Source organism: Sus scrofa, chromosome 3 (assembly GCF_000003025.6).
Source record: "Sus scrofa isolate TJ Tabasco breed Duroc chromosome 3, Sscrofa11.1, whole genome shotgun sequence".
Taxonomy (NCBI): Eukaryota; Metazoa; Chordata; class Mammalia; order Artiodactyla; family Suidae; genus Sus; species Sus scrofa.
The window spans coordinates 85,805,761-85,831,583 of NC_010445.4; the positions used below are offsets into that span (position 1 = coordinate 85,805,761).

At 38.0% G+C, this 25,823-nt stretch overlaps 1 protein-coding gene across 7 annotated transcripts in view; it reads left to right on the top strand.

The window, feature by feature from the left end:
- CCDC88A (coiled-coil domain containing 88A) overlaps positions 5,283–25,823 on the top strand; it is a 160,120-nt gene continuing 139,579 nt past the window's right edge. For all 7 annotated transcript variants that reach the window (XR_002342712.1, XR_002342714.1, XR_002342713.1 and 4 more), the window contains exons 1-2: positions 5,283–6,187; positions 6,287–6,387. Coding sequence is in view for 4 of the 7 variants with exons in the window: in XM_021087519.1 (XP_020943178.1) it covers positions 6,125–6,187; positions 6,287–6,387 (164 nt within the window). In the remaining 3 variants the exon portion in view is untranslated. The remainder of the gene's footprint in view (positions 6,188–6,286; positions 6,388–25,823) is intronic.

The following is a 25,823-nucleotide window of genomic DNA, read 5'->3' on the forward strand; positions in this document are numbered from 1 at the left end:
AGCCCTCCCCTTTTCCGCTTCACTCATTTTATTTTTCTCATATAAAACTATGAGGTGGCCACAGCTGGAGTATGGGTCCTCTGCACGGAAACTCTGATATGAGTCTGGTATCAGTGAATTCCTGATAAGGAGACTTGGTGAACACTGTCTCTTTCCAGAGATCAGGAGTGGGATAGCTGTACATATTGGAAATGGCATCAAAGGTGGCCTTGGCAAAGTTGCCCAAGGTGGCAGTGCAGCCCCTGGCAGAGGCATAGCAGTCGTCAATTCCCTCCATCATCAGTAGCTTCTTGGGCACAGGTAGCCCCTTTTTTTAGTAGCCTAAAAGCCCCTGTGGTATCTTATGTGGAAACTTACTTGCTGATTTACCTAAAAGGAAATGCTATGTGGCAAATTCAAATGATGCCCTAAAAATGGTATTATTATGCCCAAGAATAGCCAGTTTGTGTTTCTTTTATTAGACAATCTTAAGCTTTTGTGTCAGGGTATATAATTTATCAATTATATTTCTGGTCTTCTTTTCACTGTGAAGATAGTGCCTGCCACATGAAGTTTTTGTCCATTTATTAATGTTCCATCGTATGTTCTGACATAGACTATGTTCTAAGTAGGTATTACTAATATATGACTCTAGGGTATAAATGAGTCGATCATAGAGGCTTATAGCCAGAATGGAAGAGTGACTTTTTTTACCTTTAAAAGACACTCTTTTTTTTTTTCTTTTCACCATGCCCACAGAATGTGGAATTTCCTAGGTCAGGGCCTGAACCCATGTCACAGCAGCAACCCAAGCCACTGCAGTGACAATGCCAGATCCTTAGTCCCCTGAACCACAAGAGAATTCCTCAAATGGGGATTGATCATCTAGGTATTTTCAGCAATAAAAACTGAGAGCCAGGAGAGAAGATAGGAAAACTATTCAAGGAAAACAAAAACTCAAAACATATTTGTCTAGGACCTGGGAATATACGTCAAATACCTTCGCACTTCTCAAGAGCCTCTGAATACATCACTATAGTAAAAGCACAACATAATCATTTAGGTTAAGTGTGAATGACTTTTTTAAATGAAAGGTAAATTTGTGTTCGGTAACGCTTAGACAATTGTAGTGGCTTTCTACAAGATTTCCATAAAATGATAACAAATGAAAAACAGTTTAGCTATTGAAGACACACCCAGTCTGAGAAATAAAAGATTACATGATATTTATGTATTCCTCCATGCTTTTTTCTGAGAAAAAGATCAGATAGACTTAGGAAAAATCTGTCTTGAAAGCCGTGTATTTTATGATCCCAGTGTCTTTTTAGTTCTTCAAATTCACTGGCAAGCTGTAATCTCCAGCTAATGCTTTCTCTAGGTCATTAGTTAACTAGAGTAAGTCTTAGAAGTTGCTCATCTCTGAGCTCTTGCCAGTCGTTAGGCATTTAAACTGGTCACCATGGTTAAAAGAAGACCCTGACATACTGACTGACTGATTTCTTGATAGTGTGGCATTTCTTTTAAAGATTCATGAAGCAGTGGTGCTATTCTTTTTTAAAAATAGCTTTTTTGGAGTTCCAGTTTTGGTTCAGTGGTAACGAACCTGACTAGTATCCATGAGGATGTGCGTTTGATCCCTGCCCTCGCTCAGTGGGTTAATGAGCAGATGCTCATTAAGTTGCAGATGCGGCTCTGATTCCACATTGCTATGGCTGTGGTTGGGGTGTAGGCTGGCACCTGCAGCTCCAATTTGACCCACCTAGCCTGGGAACTTCCATATGCCTCAGGTGATGCCCTTAAAAAAAAAAAAAAGTTTTTTTAAAAGAAATAATTGACAAATTCAGCCACTTTAGGGGTCAAATTTAATGACTTTTAGTATATTCACAGAATTGTGTATCCATCACTACAAACCTAGCCTTTTTTTTTTTTTTTTTTTTTTTTTAAGGGCCGCACCTACAGCATATGGAGGTTCCCAGGCTAGGGGTTGAATCAGAGCTGTAGCGGCCGGCTTACTCCACAGCCACAGCAACACCAGATGCAAGCTATGTCTTCAACCTACACCACACCTCAAGGCAACACCGGATCCTTAACTCACTAAGCGAGGCCAGGGATCGAACCTGCAACCTCATGGTTCCTAGTCGGGTTCATTAACCACTGAACCATGACGGGAACTCGGCATCACCACAAACTTAGAATAGTTTTATTTTCTCAAAAAGAAACCCATACCCCTAAACCCATGAATCCCATTTCCTCTCATCCTCTCCAGACTGAGACAAATACTAACCCACTTTCTGTCTCTATAGATTTATTTCTTCTGCATATTTCATATAAATGTAGTCATATAATATGTGACAGGCTTCTTTAATATAGCATAATGTAGCATCCATGTTGTAGCATGTGTCAGTATTTCATTCTTTTTTACTGCCAAATAATATTCCATTGTACAGCTATACCACCTTTAATTTATTCAATTATCAGTTGATGGACATTGTGGTTGTTTCCATTTGGGGCTATTACTAACAATAGTGCCATTCTGCTGCTGTATTTGCATTGTTTTTATTATACTAACTTATGGATATGATTAGCTTTGCAAATATTTATAAGATTCTGGTTCAGGGTGAGTCTCTCACTTCCTGTAACATAAATCAAAATGGAGGTAAACATTGCTGTTTTGGGCCTACAGGTAGTGTTATGTAAGTGCAATCTGCAGGGAAGTCTCAATTAAAATACACTGGGAAGAATCATTCTCTAGTGATTCCTAAATTGCATCATGGTTCATTCCAACCATTTACTTTCTTATTAGAAGAAACTGGAGCTAATAACTGAGATCCTAACCAGGTGGGCATGATTTTTCCAAAGTCCTTTCCTGGGAAATTTAACATTTTAAGAAAGGATAAATTCAGGACAAATGACTATTAAGCACAAAACAAAAGTACCTTGAAGAAATCTTGAGAACTCTCTTCCAAAGTGAAAAGAGGATAGGAGGAAACTTTTGGATTTAATATTACAGGATGTTGCAATCCAAAGACCATTAAACTGTGTATAATGTACAATTCCTCTTTTACCAGACAGAGAAGTTTCCTGATTGTCCTCTTGAGAGATCATAGAGAATTTCTAAGGCTGCTGTTGAACTAGGGAATTGTGAATTCATAGGTTTTCAAATAAGTTACTCCAGACCTCAGTCTGGTCTAAAGCTTCCTGTTTTTACAATTAACTCCTCATGTTTCTTTGTTGAGAGAGAGAGAGAGAGAGAGAGAGAGAGAGAGAGAGAGAGGGAGAGAGAGGGAGAGTGTGTGTGTGTGTGTGTGTGTGTGTGTGTGTGTGTGTGTAAAGCCTAAAGATAGACCAGGAAGCATCTGGGGCCATCTGGTTCTAAAGGGGAATCCAGATTTCTGTGAGGGTTAGCTACTAAATGTAAAGAGGGCAAGAAATGACATTTTAACATACAACTCCTGTGCTGACTCTTCAGTCACTGCTGCCCCAAATGCACTTAACTTGGACTTGGTGTTAAACCTGATGGTTTTTTTTTTTTTTTTTTTTAATGAATGAAGAAGTTCTGGTTTGTCTGCAGATAAACCACACTACAGGCATGAACACTTCCATGTTGTTTAGTTGAGCTTCTGAGGGATTACAAAGAAAAGTGGACATGTTGGGCATCAGACTCTTCCTGAAATCAATACTTCCTTCTTGGTGCCTGCTCACTCTTGGTCTATGTTTCCAAATAAAGGATTGTGATTAAGAAAGAGTCATCAAGAGCAGAAGGAAAAGATTGCTAGCAACCAGGATGACCCAAGTCATGGGTAGGCCAGGGCAATGTAAGATTCTACTCTGAATACCACCTAGCTAAGTGTCACATGAATGTATCCTCATTTTAATTAAGATGATTTGAGAAGGACATTTCCCTGCTTTCTAAAGCAAGATTCTTTCTCCTGCAACTGAAGTAAGAGAGGTTGCATTTCAAGTTTTTTCCTCAAGATTTTTAATTTGAGTGCAAAAATGATTAAAAAAAACCCACCAATAACAATTACAAAGCACTTACTGTAAGTTGCCACTTAATTTAACTCTATTAATTTAACCCTGCTTTACACATGAAGGAAATGAATCTCAGAGAGGTTCAGAGACATGCCTATGCTCACACAGCTGTTAAGTATCTGAGCCTGGATTTGAATCCGGCAGGAAGACTCTAGAGCCCAGGCTCTTAACAACCTAATTAAGAAATTGTGCTGTTCTTAATTTAGTGTTATGACAAAAACATTTTTACTGCTAATTTAAAATATAAGTATTCAAAGCAGATATTTATGTAAATGTAAACGGCACACGTTGAAAACTATAATATATTTTTTCTCAAAAAAATTGTTTTACATGACATTTTGTCCCAGGGAAAAGATATTTATTTTCCTTCAAAATGAGGAGTAACACTTGATTTTGCTGGGGAACTGTTAAAATTACTTTGATGGTTCTAGTCGTGCACAGCATTGAGATTTATGACAAATATGTAATCTGTTTATTTGTCACCCAAATTGGATGACTTCCAAATGTTTCCTCTTAGTAGCTCTTGATTTTGTTTGGATTTTTTTCAATCACCAAATAGTCAAACAACAATGTCTGAATCACGTTTGCACCAGTCAGGAAATATCAACACGTTTTAAGACTTTGGTTATTTGAAATCCTACTACATGCACTTGCAACTTTGAAGAGCATGCCTGCTTTCGTGGACTGGTTTTTTGTTTTTGTGTGTGTGTGTTTAGGAGAAGAAAAAAGGAAAAAAAAACAAAACAAAAAAAAACAACCCACTAACTTTCCAGCTCAGGTCCGTCGTTTGCGATTTACTGCAGTGAGTTTTCCTATTCCGTTTTGCTGGAGAGATCACGCTTAACAGATCAAATCTAACTGTCCGAAAAAAGCTGTCTGCATCCCTCATGTTTAAAAGGGAGGGATTTCGTTCCCTTTCCTTCACACATCAAAGAAGGCACTCAGGGAGGAAATAAACCATAATTAGGCAGAACGAGCTAGCAGACAGAGACCCCTTCCTCAGCCTTCCCCATCCCCGCCCCCCAGGCCCTGGCAACCGTCCTGGGAGCGCGCGAGGCCCGGGCCGCCGCAGCAGCTGCAGCGAGCGCGCGTCCACGCCGCGCCCGCCGCCAGGATCTGGGCGGCGGCGGGGGCCGGGCCGGGGTGCGCGCGCTCGGGAGCGCGCTCATGCAGCGGTTTTTCTTCTCCCACAATCCAGAGGCTGCGGCGCGGGAGGGGCGGGGAGCCGGCGGAAGGATATGGGCGCGGAAGGAGCACTCGCTCTCTTTGACGGCGGGCTGGCGGCGCTGGTTGGTAGGCGAGGAGCGGGGTGTGATGCGGCACTGCGGTTCTGAGGCCGTTACTCCGGCTCCTCCAGAGAGGGCGGAGGAGGAGGCTGGAGCGCGGCGGTGATTTTGTGCCAGGGCTTCCCAGAGGCGCGCTGAAAAGGCTGGCAGGGCTCGGGAAACTGGGGGCTTAGGGACACACATTCAAGCCCCCACCCCCGGGAGGGGAAGGGGGCAGGCGGCAAGGCTCAGGGTCGGCGAAAGGATGGTGTGTGCTCGGGGGGAAGGGGCGAGCCCTGCCTGTCGTTGGTGAGGGGCTGCGGGCTGGGGAGGCTCTGAGGGTCAAAGCGGCTCCATGCCCACTGGTGGGTGGAACGTGTTGAGGAGAACGCGGAGGTCGAGCCTGGCGGCAGCTAAGAACCTTTAACGTAGTATCTAACGTGAGATTTCATTTATCCCACACTGGGATTAATTCATTGGGGGCAGCCTCGCAGGTCTGGCTCCTCCAGGAGCTGGGCAACCTTGACGGGCTTTTTGTCTTGCTGTTCCAGCCCCTTCTCCCTTCCTCCTCCTCCAGATGCCTTTTCTCTGCCCCTCCTCGCCCGGTACAGACATTTCCAGCGCAGGCTACCGCTCGTGGTTGCTATCGAATCCGCTTACCAGGATTTCAGCTCGGTTCCCCCTGGGGTGTTTTTTGAGGTGGGAGAGTTTTTCTCCCCTCCACGATGGGATTTTCATCCTATGCCAAAATGGACTTTAATTGATTTCTACTCACTTTAGCGTTTAGTGACCAATTCCTTAGGCTTATTTTTGTGATAGTTCCTTTTTTCAAGTACATTATCTGTAAAATGGAGAACGAGATTTTTACTCCCCTTCTGGAGCAGTTCATGACCAGTCCCTTGGTCACTTGGGTAAGTGGGGCGTTATTTTTTGTGTATTTAGCTGCATTATTTGTGCCTGCAGAGATGGAGGTGGGCGTTCGTGTCGTGATGATCATCATTCTGTTCTAGGTTAAAACGTTTGGACCTCTGGCTGCAGGAAATGTGACCAACCTGGACGAATATGTGGCTTTGGTGGATGGGGTATTCTTGAACCAAGTTATGCTCCAAATGTAAGTGTTCTTCTTTTTTTCTTTCTAGACAATTCTTTTTTTTTTTTTTTAAATGGCATACTGTGAACTTAGAGACTTTGTATTTTAAGATCCTAATTTAGTTCTTTGGACGGAAAAATTCAGGTGGTTTTTAGAATTGGACCTTGAAAGGAGTAGTAATCTTACGCCCAGCCCATTTATCACAACCAGTAATTATGCCTGTTAAAATTGTGAAACTTTAATTTTCCCTTCTGCAAATCGTGCATTGTCACTTATTGTCTTCAGTGCTGAAATCCAAACCACGTTGTGTCCTCTTTGATAATTTGGTAAAATGAGGAGGAGAATTAGAATAGTTTCCTAAGGGGGGAAAAAGCCTTTACTGTGAAGTTATGTGCATTTGGTGCAGAAATGTTTCTTATTAACCTTTGTGTCTAAAAATAAATGGCTCAAATTTTGAAACTGATGAAGTAATAACAGATTTCGGAGGAGAGAATTTCAGACAACAGTTCTGATTGGTGAGGACTGTTGCTGTAGCAAGTAATTTATATGCATATAATAACTAATGTGATTAGGTGATTTATTGTGTGAATTATTAGATTAATATTTGAGAGGTCATCTTAAGGTATTCTTAGAGCTGGTTTTGAAATGCAGGTGGTTGAAATCTTGGTGACAACTAGCTAATGATTTAGTAGGCAGATCTTTGTCTTTTATGTTTATGATATCGATTTAAAATAATAAAGTGTTTTTGGGGTGGCAATTGAATATCAAAATGACATTGGTAGCTGGATCAAAGAAACAAAAACTCCGTTTTTATCATAGGTATTGTAGCATACATGTATTCTCAGCATATCAGTGTAGTGAATATTGTAGTTGTGCTCAAATATATATTTAGCCTATTACTCTTGAATACAATCTGATTACAAGAGTAGCTTGGAACTTTCAATTTTAAGACATTCATATGTTTTGTGTATGTGGGAATTTAGTGTATTACTAATGAATAATTGTTGCCAGAGAATAAGTTTACCGTTAATAGATAATAACCTAACATATAAAATTATAAATTCTATACTTTTTTGGTATTCGTTTTTTTTAGATTTTTTACTTAGAAGGGTTATGTCAAATCCATAAATAACTCTTCCATTGGTAACTTCTCAGTCTGTGTTCTCAAAGAGACTTGTACTCTATATGCTCAAAGAGATTTGTTTGCTGTTTTTCAGATTTATGTTGATTTTATGGGAAAGAATTATACTACTACATGTTTTCCAAAAGTGTTTTATTTGTATAGGCATCCAAAGAAATATGTTATCTAAATGTATATGTGTATGTGCTTTTTTCTTAAGAAAGGGAAAAGGGAATGTAGACATTAATTATTTCCAGGGATAATAAATGTATTTTGGGCAGCTCTTTCATGGAACTATTTTTAATCTTTGAAATATCCCACAATTTCCCAAGCAAAATGGTAGAATAATTAAACTGACTTCTGTTTTAGGGAACACAAATGACAGGAAGGGTAGCCATTACAGTAGATACTCAGAACTTGTTCTCCTATGTCTCTTTTCTTGTTTGTTTTTAGACAGAAAATTTCGTATTTGTGTGCAGAACCCCCCAAAAATACAGGTGTGTTCACAAAAGTAGGAAAATGCATTACATTTTACCCTTTAATGGTTTTTATTGGAATGATTCTTTTTCCAAAAATACTTAGATTTTTTTGAATCCTGAATAGTTAGACGAGATGCTAAAAACAGACACTTTAGCTTATTTCTACTTTGAGTTTAGTTTTATACTTAAAATATATATGTGTGTATATTTTGAAAGTGTTGGTGTTCCAAAATAGTGGTTGCCAGGTTGTTTTTTCGGGAGGACTAGCTCCATTCCAAACCTCAAATCTGCTTCTGTTTTCAGTTCCACCTCTCAGTTTCTTTAAAAAAAAAAAAAAAAAAAAGTTTTCTCATTGTCCTAATTCTGATCTGAATGACCTATATAAATTAAAGAGAAAATTAAGAAAAAAAAAAGAAAGACGTATACTTTAGCTTTAGAAAGAAACTTACTAAGATCGGCACATATTTATTTTATTACCAAATTGTTTACCTAATAGGACAACAAAAGATACATTATTTTAAAAACTGTATTTTGCAAATTTTGAAATCACTAAGATTTCTACTAAGCATTTTGCTCAAATTAATATTTGATTAAATATACTCTATTAAATCATCGATTGAAACTACCCAGTAAGTTAACCTAGAAGTTAGCTTCAGTCTAAGTAACTTCTAGATTACATTTGGTTATAGAATTTGCAAGTGAGAACCCTTCGTAAATGAAACTTTGTGTTTTTCTTCATCTTCATTTTTCTTCATCTTTATGCTTGGAATTCATTGAGCTTCTTGGATCGGTGAGTTTGTTGTTTTTAATCAAATTTGTAAAAATATTTTCCTATTATTTCTTTAAATACCTATTTATCTATCTGTCTCTCTATCTGTTTTTTCTCCCTTTCCTCCTTTTGGAAGTCCAGTTACATATGCATAAGGCTGCTTATTGCTCACTGATACATTGTTCAGTTTTTTTCAGCCTTTTTTTTCATTTTGGATAATCTTGCTGAATTCATTCATCTATTTTCTGTAATGTTTAATCTGATGTTAATTCCATCTAGTGTATCTTTCATTTAAGATATTATAGTTTCATCTCTAGAAATTCAGTCTTTCTTATATCTTCCATGTCTATAGCTTTTATGCTTTGTCTTTTCTCTAGCTTCTTGAACATATAGAATACAATAACAACTGGCTTAATGTTCATGTCTACTAATACTGTCTGTGCCATTTCTTGGTTGGTTTTGATCAATTTTTCTTCTCATTGTGGATTGTATTTTCTTGCTTTTTGCCTGGTAATTTTTGATTAGATGCCATACATTTGAAATTTTACCTTGTTGTTGGGTACAGGATATTTTTGCATTCCATTAAAAATTATTCTTGAGCTTTGTTCTGGAATGCAGTTAAGTTATTTGGAAACAGTGATCTTTTCAGATCTTGCTTTTAAGTTGTGTTAGGCAGTACCACTTTGTCTTTGTTGTACTCTTGAGACAAAAAACCCTTCTGAGTACTCTGCCAGAGTACTCAGCCAGAGCTGGTGGGAACAGGAACTATTCCTGGAACTATGTGAGCTCTGGGTGGTATTCCCTCTAAGCCTTTTTAGTGGTACTTTCACTGTCTGTGGGTAGTTTAAACTATACACATGCATGTACTGATAAGTACTCAGCGGAAGACTTGAGGGATACCCTCTGCAGATCTCTGCGTCTTTCTGTGCAGCTCTCCTAGGTACTCTGCTTTTATGTGATAGTTACCTTGCTGTGTCTCTTCAACCTCAGGGAGACCACCTTTTGCTCTGCCTAGGTTCCCATTCCTGTTCTGTGGCCTAGAAACTCTTTCAAGGCTATAAGCTGGGGCAGTTGTAGGACTTAACTTGTATGTTTCCCATTTATCAAGAATCTACTGCCCTTTGTTGCCTGATGTTCATTGTTGTGGAAAAAAATGCTTTGTGTATTTTTAACTTTTTTTTTCCTTCCCAGTTGTTTCAGGCAGGAGGGTAAATTTGGTTCCTGTTACTCCATCTTGGCCAGAAGTGGAAATCTGTTTTTATATTCAAAATTATATTTTTTGCCCTGCCAGTCATATATTCCTGCTTTCAGATGTGACATAGAATTTTGTTATAGGATCCTTATGGTAGAGGGTTTTTTTTTTTTTTTTTTTTCATCTAAAGTGTTTATTAAGAATATTGATTAATGACTCTGGATTTGTCATTTTTGACTTAGAACCTGAAGTAGCTGACTTCATGCCAGTTTACTGACTCTGCATTATAATTTCGGAGTCTTCTTTGATTTTGGGATTCACTGTATTCAGAGATGAATCTTGGATTTCATTGAGTAGCTTCTTGAATCAAAGAATCTCTGTAAGAGCTTGTTACATGGCATCATTCCTCTTTAACTAATGGGAAGGGGAAGCTTATTTAGAGATCTGGAATGATGGGCCAGCTCTTCTGCATGCTGCAGGGCATTTTCCTACTTCAAATCAAATCTTTTTTTCCTCAATGCCAGTTTTCAGATATAGGGCTTGGTGACAGTGAAGTGGAAATAATTGTATTCTTGTTTGAGATGACATGCAGTTTGGTAACCAATTTAGAATATTACTTGCTGTGAATTTTTAAGGAACTTGTGACATTTTATTTCATAATCTTATTCATATTACCTAAGCACTTGAAAATATGGATATGTTGGGTTTTGAATACCAAGAAAATTATTAATGGTATCAAAACAATATTGAAATTACTCTCTATGATTCAGCCCCATTAGATGGCTATAGAGATCTGTACTTGAATTATGTAGTAATTGTGATATGCTTTTTATGGCATTTCTTTATCTACTATGAAAATCATTTTTATATGACACATGGTCATCTAACTTCTGCTTATGTATTTCCTGAGAAGCAGCTTCATAAAGTGTGCCTAAAGAAGCCTTTTAATAGAGGACGTTGACAGAGAAGTGTTCCTTAGTTCTATTCGTGCTTAAGATTCAAAAATAGATTGTGCTAAAAAGAAAATAGATTATGCTAACTTCATGACTATAATAACCCTAAAATGGCTTATAAAATATATAAGTTGTCTTACCAAGTATGGTATTGACTCTGAATTTTTGTATGCTCTCTGTCATACCATTTTTGTTTAGTTTTGTTTTTATTTTGCTTCTTTAAAAATACACTCAGGCTTTGTGATTTGCCTCCCTAAACATTGCTCAGATGTGTTCCTGACTCTGGCATTAATGCAGTAGCCCCTGACTGGACTCCTTACCTTTGGCTTGCCTCCCGTCAAGTTGTCTTCTCATCTGTGATCATATGAAACTTGCTAAATCAGATTTAATCATGTTACTCCTAATCTTTAAAATGGTTCAGCAGCTTTCTTCTCCCTTCAGGGTAGACACATTTCTTGAGCATTTAGACTCCTTCAAGGTCTGGCTTCTGCCAGATTCTCTGTTTCCATCTTTGCATAGCACCAATCCTCAGGGCATAGCCTAAGATTGAGCAAATTTACAGTTCCCAAAGATACACTGTGTTCCCATATGTCTCTGTGCTTTTCTACACACTCTTTCCTTCCTTAGAACATAGTTTCACCTCCTTGCTATTGCTTTCTTTAACTTCTCTGCTATTCCCTGGCCCATCCTAAGTACTCCTTTTTGTGCTTCTATAGGACCCTGTATATACCTCAGTAATAGCAGTTCTTGGTATGCGTGACTCTACTGACTAACCTGTGAATTTCTTGAAGCCAAGCACTATGTCTTTAAGCTTTCTGTTCCTAATACAGTGCTTGACACACAGTAGGTTCTTGATATACTTCTGCTGAATAAGTGAATAATAGGCTAGGTGGTAAAGTGAAATGAATTTGGACTTGGAATCAGGCTTGGTTTACTACACACACACACACACACACACACACACACACACAGTGCGACTTTAAACAATTTATTTAAAATACATCTCTAAATCTCAGTTCCTACATCTCTAAGATGGGAGATAATATTTCCTTGGAGTAGGCGTAATGTCGCTAAGGCAGAGATAGTTATCTGTTTTCTCTTTCATTGACCATTGTATGCTCAATGCTGGTATTTGTCATTATTGTTATCCTGTGCTGTATCATATCTGCCTATTTATATTTCCCCAAACAAGTCATGGTCTTTCACATCTTGGTTTTGTTTGATCTCTTTTGGTATCATTTCACTTCTCAGTTTTCTCACTTATAAGCAGTATAAAAAGAGAACCACAGGGTTATCACAAGAAGCAAATAGGATGATTTGTGCACAGTGCTAAGCATATAGTAAGTGCTCAATAACTGTTAACTGTTGGGTTTTTTTTTGTTTGTTTTTGTTTTTGTTTTTTGTTTTGTTTTTTTGGTCTTTTTAATGCTGCACCCATGGTAAATGGAAGTTCCTAGGCTCGGGGTTGAATCAGAGATACAGCTGCTGGCCTACACCACAGCTACAGCAATGCAGGATCTGAGCAGCATTTGTGACCTACACCACAGCTCAAGGCAATGTGGGATCCTTAACCCACTGAGTGAGGCCAGTGGTTGAACCCATGTCCTCATGGATATTGGTTGGGTTCGTTACTGATGAGCCACATACCTACCAGATTTTAAAAAACAAACAAACAAACAAACGCATTATGGAGGGTAATGTGCTTTACTCAAAATCCACTGATTTAAATGTAAATCCCATCCAGAAAACACCGTCACAGAACATCCAGAATAATATTTGACCGAATATCTGGGCACTGTAGTCCAGCCAAGTTAACACATAAAATTAAACATTATATAATTTTGGTTAGCAGGCTGATATATTCATAGTGGGAAAGTAGAAATGACCAAATAGGAGTTCCCGTCATGGTTCAGTGGTTAATGAATCCGACTAGGAACCATGAAGTTGCGGGTTCAATCCCTGGCCCTGATTAGTGGGCTAAGGATCTGACATTGCCATGAGCTGTGATGTATGTCACAAACACTGCTCAGATCCCAGGTTGCTGTGGCTCTGGCGTAGGCTGGTGGCTACAGCTCCAATTCGACCCCTAGCCTGGGAACCTCTGTATACCACAGGTGTGGCCCTGGAAAAGGCAAAAAGACAAAAAAAAAAAAAAAAAAAAGAAATGACCAAACATGAAAATACCTAGAAGAGCCAGGATCCTTCTTTGCTTAAAGGAAAAATACAACAAGATACCCAGAATTCACAAAGAAAAGATATATATCCTTTCAGATTTTCAACCAAAGGTGAAACAAAGCATGCACTGGCAATCTGATTGCTTCCAAATGTGCCAAAGGCTTAAGAATGTGTATTGTTTTACCACTTAGATAGAAATGATGAGGTTTATACCAGGTGACCTTGAAAAGCATCTTGGATTTTTTTTTAAATATTTAAATATATATATATATATATATATATTTTTGTCGTCGTTTGTCTTTTGTTGTTGTTGTTGTTGTTATTGCTATTTCTTGGGCCGCTCCCGCGGCATGTGGAGGTTCCCAGGCTAGGGGTCCAATCGGAGCTGTAGCCACCGGCCTACGCCAGAGCCACAGCAACGCGGGATCCGAGCCGCGTCTGCAACCTACACCACAGCTCACGGCAATGCCAGATCGTTAACCCGTTGAGCAAGGGCAGGGATCTAACCCGCAACCTCATGGTTCCTAGTCGGATTCGTTAACCACTGCGCCACGACGGGAACTCCTAAATATATTTTTATTGTGCAACATTCAAGCATCCATAAAAGACCAGAGGGTATAGAATAATAAACATTGTAATCTTAGCATAAAGCTTTACAGCCTTAACTTTTGTCACACTTGTTATTATATGTACAATTAAAGTCCCCTGTGTAACCTTTCCTAGGAATTTATAATTTTCCCTTTGCTAAGGCTGTTTTTTTTTTTAATTTAAATTTTTATGTTTTTGCTTTTTAGGGCCACACCCACGGCATATGGAGGTTCCCAGGATAGAGGTCTAACCAGAGCTACAGCTGCCAGCCTATGCCACAGCCACAGCAACGCCAGATCTGAGCTGTGTCTGTGATGTATACCACAGGTCACGGCAACGCTGGATCCTTAACCCACTGAGTGAGGCCAGGGATCACACCTGCAACGTCATGGTTCCTAGTTGAATTCATTTCTGCTGCGCCACTACGGAAACTTCGGTTTGGGTTGTTTTTTTTTTTTTGGTTTTTAGGGCTGTACTCTTGGGATATGGAAGTTCCCAGGCTAGGGGTCGAATTGGAGCTACAGCTGCTGACTTACACCACAGCCACAGCAACGTCAGATAAGAGCAATGTCTGTGACCAACACCACAGCTCACAGCAACACTGAATCCTTAAACCTACCGGAGCGAGTCTAGGGATTGAACCCACATTCTCGTGAATCTCAGTTGGGATTGTTAACCTTTGCACCATGAAGGGGCCTCCTGTTTTTTTTTTTTTTTTAAATGAGTTTTATTTTTTCCATTATAGTTGGTTTACAGTGTTCTGTCAATTTTCTACTGAATAGCAAGCAGAGTGGCCCCGTCAGGCATACATATATACATTCTTTTTCTCACATTATCCTCCATCATGCTCCTTCACAAGTGACTAGATATAGTTCCCAGTGCTATACAGCGGTGGATTGTTGTTTGTTTGTTTTTAATTTTATTTTTTTCCCGCTGTATGGATTGTTTTAATCAAAGTAATTGTTCATGAATAAAGCTGAGAACAATTAAAGTTGGATTATGAAAAGTTGAGGGGAGGGGAAGTGTAGAAAATAATTTTGAGTTTGTTTTGGAATGTCTGGTGAGCAGTGAGATATATCTTGTGGGCAGGTGGGTATGCATAGGTCTGGAGCTCAAGAGAAAGGTTTAAAAGAGAGATAGGGATGTGTGAATTAACTTTTAAGTTTGTAATAGAAACTAAGGATTTTGGTGTCAGGAAAAAAATACACAAGAAGGCCAAAGACATATCCTAGGAAACAGTACCATTGAAAGGCTGGAGGTTTGAGGAAAGTGGAAAATTTCACAAGGCTGCTGGGAGGAAATCACAAAGGGAGTCAGTTAAAGATGAATACGAGTATTGTCATGCAGGGTGATGGCTTATTTGAGATTTGGAAACCACACATTTGTAGTGGAGCCATTCACCATGGTTGAATAATTTAGCCAGTGATGCTTAGCACTCAAAAACTGGCTAAAACATCTGTGGAGTTTATTCAGAATTAGGGATTGATATGTAAATGTTGGGTAGGAGCTTGAGGAACCTTCTCAGGTGAGTAGCTGAAATGAATGGAGTGTGAACGTTGAAGTAAGGAGGAAAGTGAGTGTTGTCAGGGGGAGGCTGATAGACTAGAGTTTGCATAATGATGAAGAAAGAGTAGGGGGGTTCCCGTCGTGGTGCAGTGGTTAACGAATCTAACTAGGAACCATGAAGTTGCGGGTTCGATCCCTGGCCTTGTTGCTCAGTGGGTTAATGATCCGGCGTTGCCGTGAGCTGTTGGTGTAGGTTGCAGACATGGCTCGATACCGAATTGCTATGGCTCTGGTGTAGGCGGGTGGCTACGGCTCCGATTAGACCCCTAGCCTGGGAATCTCCATATGCCGCAGAATCGGCCCTAGAAAAGGCAAAAAGCAAAAAAAAAAGTAGGTTTTAAAGGAATGAAGTAGTGAGACAGTGGTATGGGATGTTGAGGTCAGAGGGGACTCTAAGAATTTGAGATTTGGGGAGTTCCCGTCGTGGCGCAGTGGTTAATGAATCCGACTAGGAACCATGAGGTTGCGGGTTCGATCCCTGCCCTTGCTCAGTGGGTTAACGATCCGGCGTTGCTGTGAGCTGTGGTGTAGGTTGCAGACGCGGCTCAGATCCTGTGCTGCTGTGTCCCTGGCGTAGGCTGGCAGCTACAGCTCCGATTAGACCCCTAGCCTGGAAACCTCCATTTGCCACGGGAGCGGCCCAAGAAATGGCAAAAAGACAAAAAAAAAAGAATTTGAGATTTGGAGATTGCAATTCTGAATGGTGATTTAGGGCCAAAGTTAGACCACAGTAATGGGCGGATAAGATGGAATAGAGTTCTTTCTTTCTTCTTTATGAAGCTATAATCTCTTTATTGCCACTAGAGGTAGACATGAATATTTTGAATTAAAATAGGAAGCTGAATAATAAATAGATAATTTTAACAGTGTTATAATTAAAGAAAAATTTAATAGTAGGAACAGGAGAAGACCAGTAATTGGAACTTTTTTTTTTTAATTTATTTTTTCATTATAACAAAACCATATATTTTTTAAAATTTTCCCATTGTACAGCAAGGGGATCAAGTTATCCTTACATGTATACATTACATTTTTCCCCCCACCCTTTGTTCTGTTGCAACATGAGTATCTAGATATAGTTCTCAATGCTACCCAGCAGGATCTCCTTGTAAATCTATTTTAAGTTGTGTCTGATAACCCCAAGCTCCCGATCCCTCCCACTCCCTCCCTCTCCCATCAGGCAGCCACAAGTCTATTTTCCAAGTCCATGATTTTCTTTTCTGTGGAGATGTTCATTTGTGCTGGATATTAGATTCCAGTTATAAGTGATATCATATGGTATTTGTCTTTGTCTTTCTGGCTCATTTCACTCAGTATGAGATTCTCTAGTTCCATCCATGTTGCTTTATGTCGTTCTTTTTTATGGCTGAGTAGTATTCTATTATGTATATATACCACATCTTCTGAATCCAATCATCTGTCGATGGACATTTGGGTTGTTTCCATGTCCTGGCTATTGTGAATAGTGCGGCAGGAACTTTTATTAAAATAATCCTTGTATTAAAATTGAACTTTGTGGAATATTTCAGTAGTTTTAACGAAATTTTTAAAAATGATGTATCTTTTTTTTTTTTTTTTTTGTCTTTTTGTCTTTCCTGTGGCACATGGAGATTTCCAGGCTAGGGGTCTAATTGGAGCTGTAGCCACCGGCCTGTGGCAGAGCCACAGCAACGTGGAATCTGAACCGTGTTTGCGACCTACACCATAGCTCAAAGCAATGCCTCATCCTTAACCCACCTACATTTTAAATTATGTATTTCTTGGAAAAATGTGAAGTTCGGGTACTTAATTTTGCATGAAGAAATAAGGATAGTTTCTTTTTATTTCTTTATAACTTGCAGCTAAAGACATTTAAATGTATAAGATAGCTATGTGCTTTGACAGTATGCCTAATTTTGAATGAGAAACATTTCATTTGCTATGTATTTGTACTCTTGTTTAAATTCTCCTATTAGTGCGTATTTCATTTTTGAATTTATTTAGTAAAATTTTTTTAGGATGTGTTAGTACAATTCTTTTAGGCTATTGGAATGCTTTAAAGTCTGCATTTACAAAATATAAATTGCCTAGAAGATTTAACAGTTCCCTGAAAATTAAGTTGGGTTTTAACTATTTGACTATTAAAAGTTAGCCATCTTTATGGCATACTTTTGTAATTATAAGAATTCAAAGTTTTGGCTTTACTAATAGAGGTCAAAACAATGTTTTCAGAGTTTAAGTATTGCTGTCCTCAAATTTTTCAGTTATCTGAGAATATTCATGTAATTACTCTGTTTAATGCAGTATTCTAAAGACAGGCTGTTACGGAGTTATTTACTCTGATCTTTGCATAGTTCTCCTGAGGGTTTTTTTTTCTGTTTGGTTTTGTTTTTAATTCTATTTAAAAAATAAATTCTTTTTTTTTTTTTTTTTTTGTCTTTTGTCCTTTTTAGGGCTGCACCTGCGACATATAGAGGTTCCCAGGCCAGGGGTACAATCGCAGCCTATACCAGAGCCACAGCAACTCCAGATCGGAGCCATGTCTTCGACCTACACCACAGTTCACGGCCATGCCGGATCCTTAACCCACTGAGTGAGGCCAAAGATCGAACCTGCAACCTCATGGTCCCTAGTCAGATTCATTTCTGCTGCACCATGACAAGAACTCCTAAAAAATAAATTCTTTTCTTTCCATCTTTTCAAATGTTTATTGATCATTTGCATTTATCTTCTGTAAACTATCCATTTGTATCCTTGTAGCAATAAAATAATTAAATTCTAGGGAGTTCCCATTGTGGCCCAGCAGTAACAAACCTGGCTAATATCCATGAGGATGATGTTTTGATCCCTGGCCTTGCTTAATGGGTTAAGGGTCCGGCGTTGCTCTGAGGTGTGATGAAGTTTGCAGATGCAGCTTGGTTCTGGCATTGCGTGGCTGTGGCGTAGGCCAGCAGCGGAAGGTCCAACTTTTTGGAGAAATTAAATTCAGAATTTGAGTATTACCCATTTTTTTTCTGAACATCCTAGTTTTCATCAACTTTGCTCTTCCCAGCCACTTTTATAATATTCTAAAATCTTAGGTTATTTGTTCCTTTGTCTTTTAAAAACTAGTAATCCATTTTATTAAATTGGAGTTTTCCAACACAGTTAATTCCTCTTGGGCCGTTTGTAGACCATGTTGCAAATTTCTTTAACTTGCTTATTAATAATTCCTTACCTCTCTACTTGTGTGCCTTCCCTCTAACTTTGTTTTCAGTTCATCACTTCTTTTTTGATATTACACTTATTTTATGTGTGGTTATTTTTTCTCTTCTCTTTTTTACTTCTTTTAACTATATTTCTTTGATTTCTGTCTGCCCTTAGTGCTTTTTTAATAGGCATCTATTATTTTGTCTTTAATTGGTGGGGTTATAATGAAGTTAGCTTGTGATCCTTTTGAAGCACTTTTATAGTATACTGAAAAGGGAAAATTAAACCAATAATGTGGTAATCTTATTCTGTTTTTAATAGAATTCATATTCTTTTTTTGACTTTTTAATTTTTTATTTTATTTTTTAATAATTTTTATTTTTTCTATTATAGTTGACATACAAAATTCATATTTTTAGAGTTATCCTTAGAGTTATGGGGACTAATCTTTTAAATACTAGAGATGTCGATGATGAAACAGTAGTTTTTTAATTAAATTTTAAAACTTCTTATGTGAAGTAAGTTTCTTTGACTGTATATTTTAGTTTATTAATTAGAAGAGATTGTACTTTGGAAAATACTTTTCTTGTTCGGTCATGCCCACAGCATGAAAAGTTCCTGGGCCAGGGATTGAACCCAAGCCACAAGAGTGACAGTGCTGGATCCTTAACTGGTAGGCCACCAGAGAGCTCCTGGAAAATACTTTTTAAAGTTTTTCTTCGTTTTTAGAGGAACTTATTGCTTCTCAAAAGTGATATCTGTAACTGATAATTATTCAAGGGAGCTATATGAGTTATCATAGTAGGGTTTATGGACTTCAGGTTAAGTATCTTTACTCTCATAAGAATTGATAGTATGGGAGTGAAAGCTCTGCAACTTAAGTCTGTCACTGATCAAGGGTGATACGTAACTATACATCAGCTCAGTTTGAGATTTCTTGAGTCTCTAGAGCTGACTGGATCTGGAGAAAATACTGCCCTCCAGTACTGATTAAAACATGTCACTCTTTCTTAAGGCTTAAGGACTGTGGGTGAAGGTTCCATCACAGATCAGTAATGCCCAGTGGTGCTATAAACAGCTTTTGTTTCAGTTCCTGGCCATGTGGTTTGACCACTGAGTAAACGAAGATTCTTTTACTTTAAAGGCATTGATTAGCATAATGCTAAATCCTCAGGTTTCCATATCAAGAAAGGAAACTTTCTAATACAGTGGTTCTCAGAGTGAGATCAGCAGACACCTAGGAGTCTGTCTGGTTGTCTGTCAAGTCAAAATTATTTTCATAATAATATTAAGTTGTCATTTGCTTTTTTTGCCTGTGTTGCACAAGCACTGATGATACAAAAGCAAAAGTGAGTAAAACTGCCAACATCTTAGCGTGAATCAAGGAGTAGTACCAAATGGTGCTGGTAGTCATTGATTGTATTCTTCACACTATGTGCTTGGTTGTTGTTGTTGGTTTTTTTTTTTTTTTTTTTGCAATCTTATTTTAATTTTATAATGATTTTTATTTTTTCCATTATAGCTGGTTTACAGTGTTCTGTCAGTTTTCTACTGTACAGCAAGGTGATCCAGTTACACATACATATATACATTCTTTTTTCTCACATTATCATGCTCCATCATATGTGACTAGATATAGTTCCCAATGCTATACAACAGGATCTCATTGCTTGCTTATCTATTCCAAAGGCAATAGTTTGCATCTATTAACCCCAAATTCCCAATCCATCCTATTTCCTCTCCCTCCCCCTTTGCAACCACAAGTCTGTTCTCCATCTCCATGATATTCTTTCCTGTGGAGAGGTTCATTTGTGCCATATATTAGATTCCAGATATAAGTGATATATGGTATTTGTGTTTCTTTTTCTGACTTCACTTAGTATCAGAGTTTCTAGTTCCATCCATGTTGATGCAAATGGCATAATTTTGTTCTTTTTTATGGCTTAGTAGTATTCCATTGTGTATATATACCACATCTTTGTAATTCATTCATCTGTTGATGGACATTCAGGTTGTTTCCATGTATTGGCTCTTGGGAATAGTGCTGCAATGAACATGCGGGTGCATGTGTCTTTTTCAAGGAAAGTTTTGTTGGATATATGCCTAAGAGTAGGATTGCTGGGTCATATGGTAGTTCCTATATTTAGTTTTCTGAGGTACCCCCATACTGTTTTCCATAGTGGTTGTACCAATTTATATTCCCACCAACAGTGCAGGAGGGTTCCCATTTCTCCACACTCTCTCCAGCATTTGTTATTTGTGGACTTCTTAATGATGGCCATTCTGACTGGTGTGAGGTGGTACCTCATAGTAGTTTTGATTTGCATTTCTCTAATAATCAGGGATGTTGAGCACTTTTTCGTCTGTATATCTACACTATGTAATTGTGGTTAAAAAGAAATCCAGCTTCACTTAAAATGTTCTTGACGAGGAAGTGAAATTTACTTTATTGAGTCTTGACCATTGAGTACATGTCTTTTTAACATTCTGTAGGACAAAATGGGAAGTGTGCATAAAGAGGTATGATGATTCTCTCAAGAAAAAGTACTCATGGAATTCCTGCTATGGGCGCAGTGAGTTAAGAATCTGACTGCAGCAGCTCGTTTTGCTATGAAAGTGCAGATCAATCCACAGCCCAGCCTAGTGTAGTGTAGGTCGCAGTTGAAGCTCAGATTCAATCCCTGGCCTGGAAACTTCTATATACCATGGGTGTAGCCATTAAAAAAAAAAAAAAAAAAAAAAAAAAAGCAGTACTCATGATTTTTTGAGTTTGTGAGCTGAGTAAGTCTCTATTTTGTGGAACACTTTTTTTCTGAAGGAATGATTGACATGGAGTTACCTCATGGCTCAGCAGGTTAAGGATCTCATGGTGTCACTCCATGGCTCTGTACAGATGTAGCATGAGTTTGATCACTGGCCTGGGAACTTTTGCATGCCATGGGCTTAGCCAAACAAGAAGGAAAGGAAAGGAAGGGAAAGGAAAGAAGAGAAAAACTATAGTTACTCTGGCTTGAGTATTTGGCAGACACTTTCAAAAATGAACAAAGTGAGCCTATCACTTTGAGGAAAACTAATGATATTCTAGATTGGCAGTGATAAAACTGAATTATAGAAACCATGGGGTTGGTGGCTTCTTAGTATTTAACGACTTTTCTAATGAGATTGGAGGTGTTTATAATCAATGTGTTTTTTTATATTGAATAATAAAATACGCAATATTTGGAAGATCCATATAACTCAGTGAACCACTGTTTTCAAAATGACCAATACATGATGAGAAACAATACATTTGTTAAAGATCCATTCCACATACCAGATAAACCAGTGGATTTAAGTGTGTAACAATAAGAAAAGTTCTTTGGTACAGTTTCAGAGTCCACATTATATCCATCCTCTTAAAAAGTACCATCTTATTTACAGAATTTTGGTAATATCAAAGAAGCATATCAATAATTATCTGGAAAAGGCTGTTAAAATACTCTTCCTTTTTCTGATTGCATGTTGGTGTGAGGTCAATTTTTCATTTACCTAGAGCAAAATAATACATCAGAACATGCTGAATGTAGAAGCAGATTTAAAAATTCAGATGTCAGGAGTTCCCTGCTGGCCTAGCATGTTAAGGATCCAGTGTAGTCACTTCTATGGCTCGAGTCACTGCTGTGGTGTGGGTTTGATTCCTGATCAGGGAACTTCTGCATGACAAACTTTAAAGAGATTTGAGATTTACAAATTATGAAAGACTGTCACTCTCCACTAAAATTTTTTTTTAATTTTTTTTATTTTTAAATTTTTTGTCTTTTTAGGGCTGCACCCACGGCATGTGGAGGTTCCCAGGCTAGGGGTCTAATTGGAGCTGCAGCCGCAGCCTTGCCCACAGCTGTGGCCATGCCAGATCCTTTAACCCACTGCATTGGGCCAGGAGTTGAACCTGTGCTTCCCCAGCGCCTAAGCTACTGCAGTCGGATTCTTAACCTGCTGTGCCACAGCAGGAACTCCTAATGTTACATTTTACTATTGGCCATCATGCACAAGGATGGAGTTTGTGAAAAGAGGAAGATACTAAGTGAAGGGATACTTTTTAAAAATATTATTTCTTGGGAGTTCATATTGTGGCTCAGCGGGTTAAGAATCCCACTATTATCCATGAGGATGCTGGTTCCATCCTTGGCCCTGCTCAGTGGGTTACGGATCCACCATTGCCGTGAGCTGTGGTGTAGGTCACAGATTCAGCTCGGATCCCTTGTTGCTGTGTCTGTAGGGTAGGCTGGCAGCTGTAACTCTGATTCAGCTCCTGGCCTGGGAACTTCTACATGCTGTAGGTATGACCCTAAAAAGCATTCAAAACAAATTACTTCTTTCCCTGATACCTTACTACTTGGATAACCCTAAATGTGATGATATTCTCCCAGTTAATAATTTCTGGTATATGCACATTTGAAATTAGATATGCATATAACTTAATTATTTCAAAAAGTTTCAAGATTACTTGCAAATACTATGTGGTTATATATTACGCATAAGATATCTCAAAAATTAAAAACCCTCTCTTCATTTAGCTTTGAATTAGGGTGGCATGATCAAAAACATGGGCACACGTAGTTGCTAAGCAGCAACAGCAAACAGATGGTCCAAGAGGATACATAACAGGTTCGCAGTCTGAGTAGAAGAGCAAAAAGCCATTTAAACTATCCAATTTCTGTTTGTTGTAGATACTAATCAATGAATAAGTAAGGACATAATCCTTGGATATATAAGAACCATATCTTAGAATATTAGTGTTACAAAAGTGCTGATTTTTCCTTCATCTGTTACTCTAATTTAAAAATTACTGTATGCAGTGGTAGGTAATACTATTGTCTGTTTATTGAAATTAATGCATTTTGTCATAAGTAGGTCATTTATAAATGTGAAATTGCTTGAGGCTGTCTTTTACTGCCATGTTGCATTTAACTTCTGGCTGGACAGATTTGAACTATATTGCTAGGCTCTTTGCTCTAAAGCATTTTTCATTTTTCATCTTATAAGAGGAAATGGTTGATTTGAGATTATGTTGGCTTAAAAGTAGCTATGTGTGTGATTAGAAAGGTACTTGCTCACATATCATGTGTATCATTCAATAGCTCATATTTTTATTTTAGAAAAAGCCCATTCCAAAGATGAAGTCTTTTTTTTTTAAGGTATGTTTTAAAAAAGAGCTTAAACAAAACTTTATTAATTATGATCGTCAATTTTGAATTAATCTTCATTTCACATAAGTATTAAACATGAAGGAAAGAGGATATTTAGAACACTGACTAGACTACAGTTTCTTTTTATTTATTTATTTATTGTCCTTTTAGGGCCGCACCTGTAGCATATGGAGGTTCCCAGGCTAGGGGTTGAATCGGAGCTGTAGCTGCTGGCCTACGCCACAGCCACACCAGATCCGAGCTGCATCTGCAACCTTCACCACAGCTCAGGGCAATGCTGGATCCTTAACCCACTGAGTGAGGCCAGGGATTGAACCCGCAACCTCATGGTTCCTAGTCAGATTTGTTTCCGCTGCACTACAACAGGAACTCCCCAGTTTCTTTTTAGAGACTTCTGGACTCATACCAAGTATGTTTAAAATTGCTATACTATAACTTTTATTGTAGAAAGAAATAAACCTTAAAATACCTGCATGTCTTTACATAGAGTGTATACTTTTTACAGAAGATATGTTTTATGTTCTATTTTTATATGTTTATGCATAGTCTCACATCGTTGACTCTGAATCTCTAGAATTGAATCCCACATATAAACCCTCATATTTTTCCTAGAAGTAAACAAAATAGCCTTCTTGAAATGGAGTTTTTGTGTCTTTTCCCTCTTTAAAAAAATATTTTACACGATTAAAGGAATTAGTTAATAGCAAAAGATTCATACTGAAAAACAGCAATCCCTGCCCCCTAATATACGCACATCTCAATTCTGTTTTCCAGAGTAAAAATGTTTACATTTTTTTTTAGCAATTTCTTCTGTCACACAGTCCAAAATATAGTGATAATATGCCTACCCTAGCATTTCTTGATTTATCCCTTTTAGGCATTATCTACTGATTTCCTGATAATGGTATGTGAGATTTTTAGCTTTTTTTATGTCCCATCTCTGTATCTTCTTACCCTGTCTTTTAAATTTATTTATTGCAAGTTTAGTTAAATCAGTAATCAGTATTCACATTTAATATTTTCTTGAGAGTCAGGTACTGTATCATTATTACATTTCTTTTTTAAAAAATACTGTTTTCCTTGAAGTTACTAATTGTCTTGATTTGCGTAATTTTAGTAAGTCCATCCTTAAGTATTCAACAGTTTTTCATGGGAGTGAATATGAAGACTTTTCAGGCAGTTTCACTGGAGGGAAGTCCCTCTCACATAAGGAGATCATGTTCTTGGGGTCATAGGGTCTGTTTTCATGATCCTAACATATGTCAGTATGACCCTAACTCAAATTAACCATGAATCAAATGGGAAACCCAAGCCTTGTAATTGAAAGTTTATTGCTCTCTGGGTCCATGTCTATAGAGTCCTTAGTGGTTATCCTGGTCTCCAGTTCCAGAACTTTATGGATGGACTGTGATGTAATATTCAATAACTCTAAAGCATTAGGAACTTTCCAGTTCTGACTGATGACTAAAATAACTCCCAAAAGATACAGTGTAGATTAGAAACTGAAACTGAGGCTTTGAGCACCTAGGTTCTACCTGATCTACCAAAGAACTCTACTATTCTTTTGGATTTGCTAATAAGTCTGCTAGATCTACTAAATCTAGTATCTAGTACAGTCTACTAGTCAACTAGAAATCTCCTCAAATCCCATCTAATCATAGCAAAGATTTATAAACATAAAGCCACTACAGTTTTATAAAAGGATGCAGAAAATTTTTATTTACCTATCTTTAAGATCCCTGTTGAAAGTGAGGTTAATTTTAGGTGTTGAAGTACCTTTCTATAAATTTTTCAAAATACTTTCTAACTTGCATATTTCCATTTTTCCCAGATTAGGAAATAATTTCACTTGATATCCTTGTTATGTAAATGCTGAATAGTTCCCTCTTTTTATATTCAGAATTGTTTTAATTGTTACAAGCAATCTTTCTGAGAGGCTAAAGAAAAAATATAAAACAATTTTTTTTTTTACAAAAAAATTCATAAAAGATTTTGGGCAAACCTACATTCTTAAAATTTGCTAATTCTTAGAAGAGGTTTATGCAAAGGAGATTATAGACCTTTCTGGCAGCCTAATACATTTTGAAATAACATTAGTTGGGCATGAAATTTAAAAAGAAACCTTAAGACTCAATTTTAAAAATAATTTAAGAAGTTCCCTGGTGTCCTAGCGGCTAAGGATCCAGCATTGTCTCTCCTGTGGCATGGGTTCAGTCCCTGACCTGGGAACTTCTGCATGCTATGGGCACAGCCAAAGA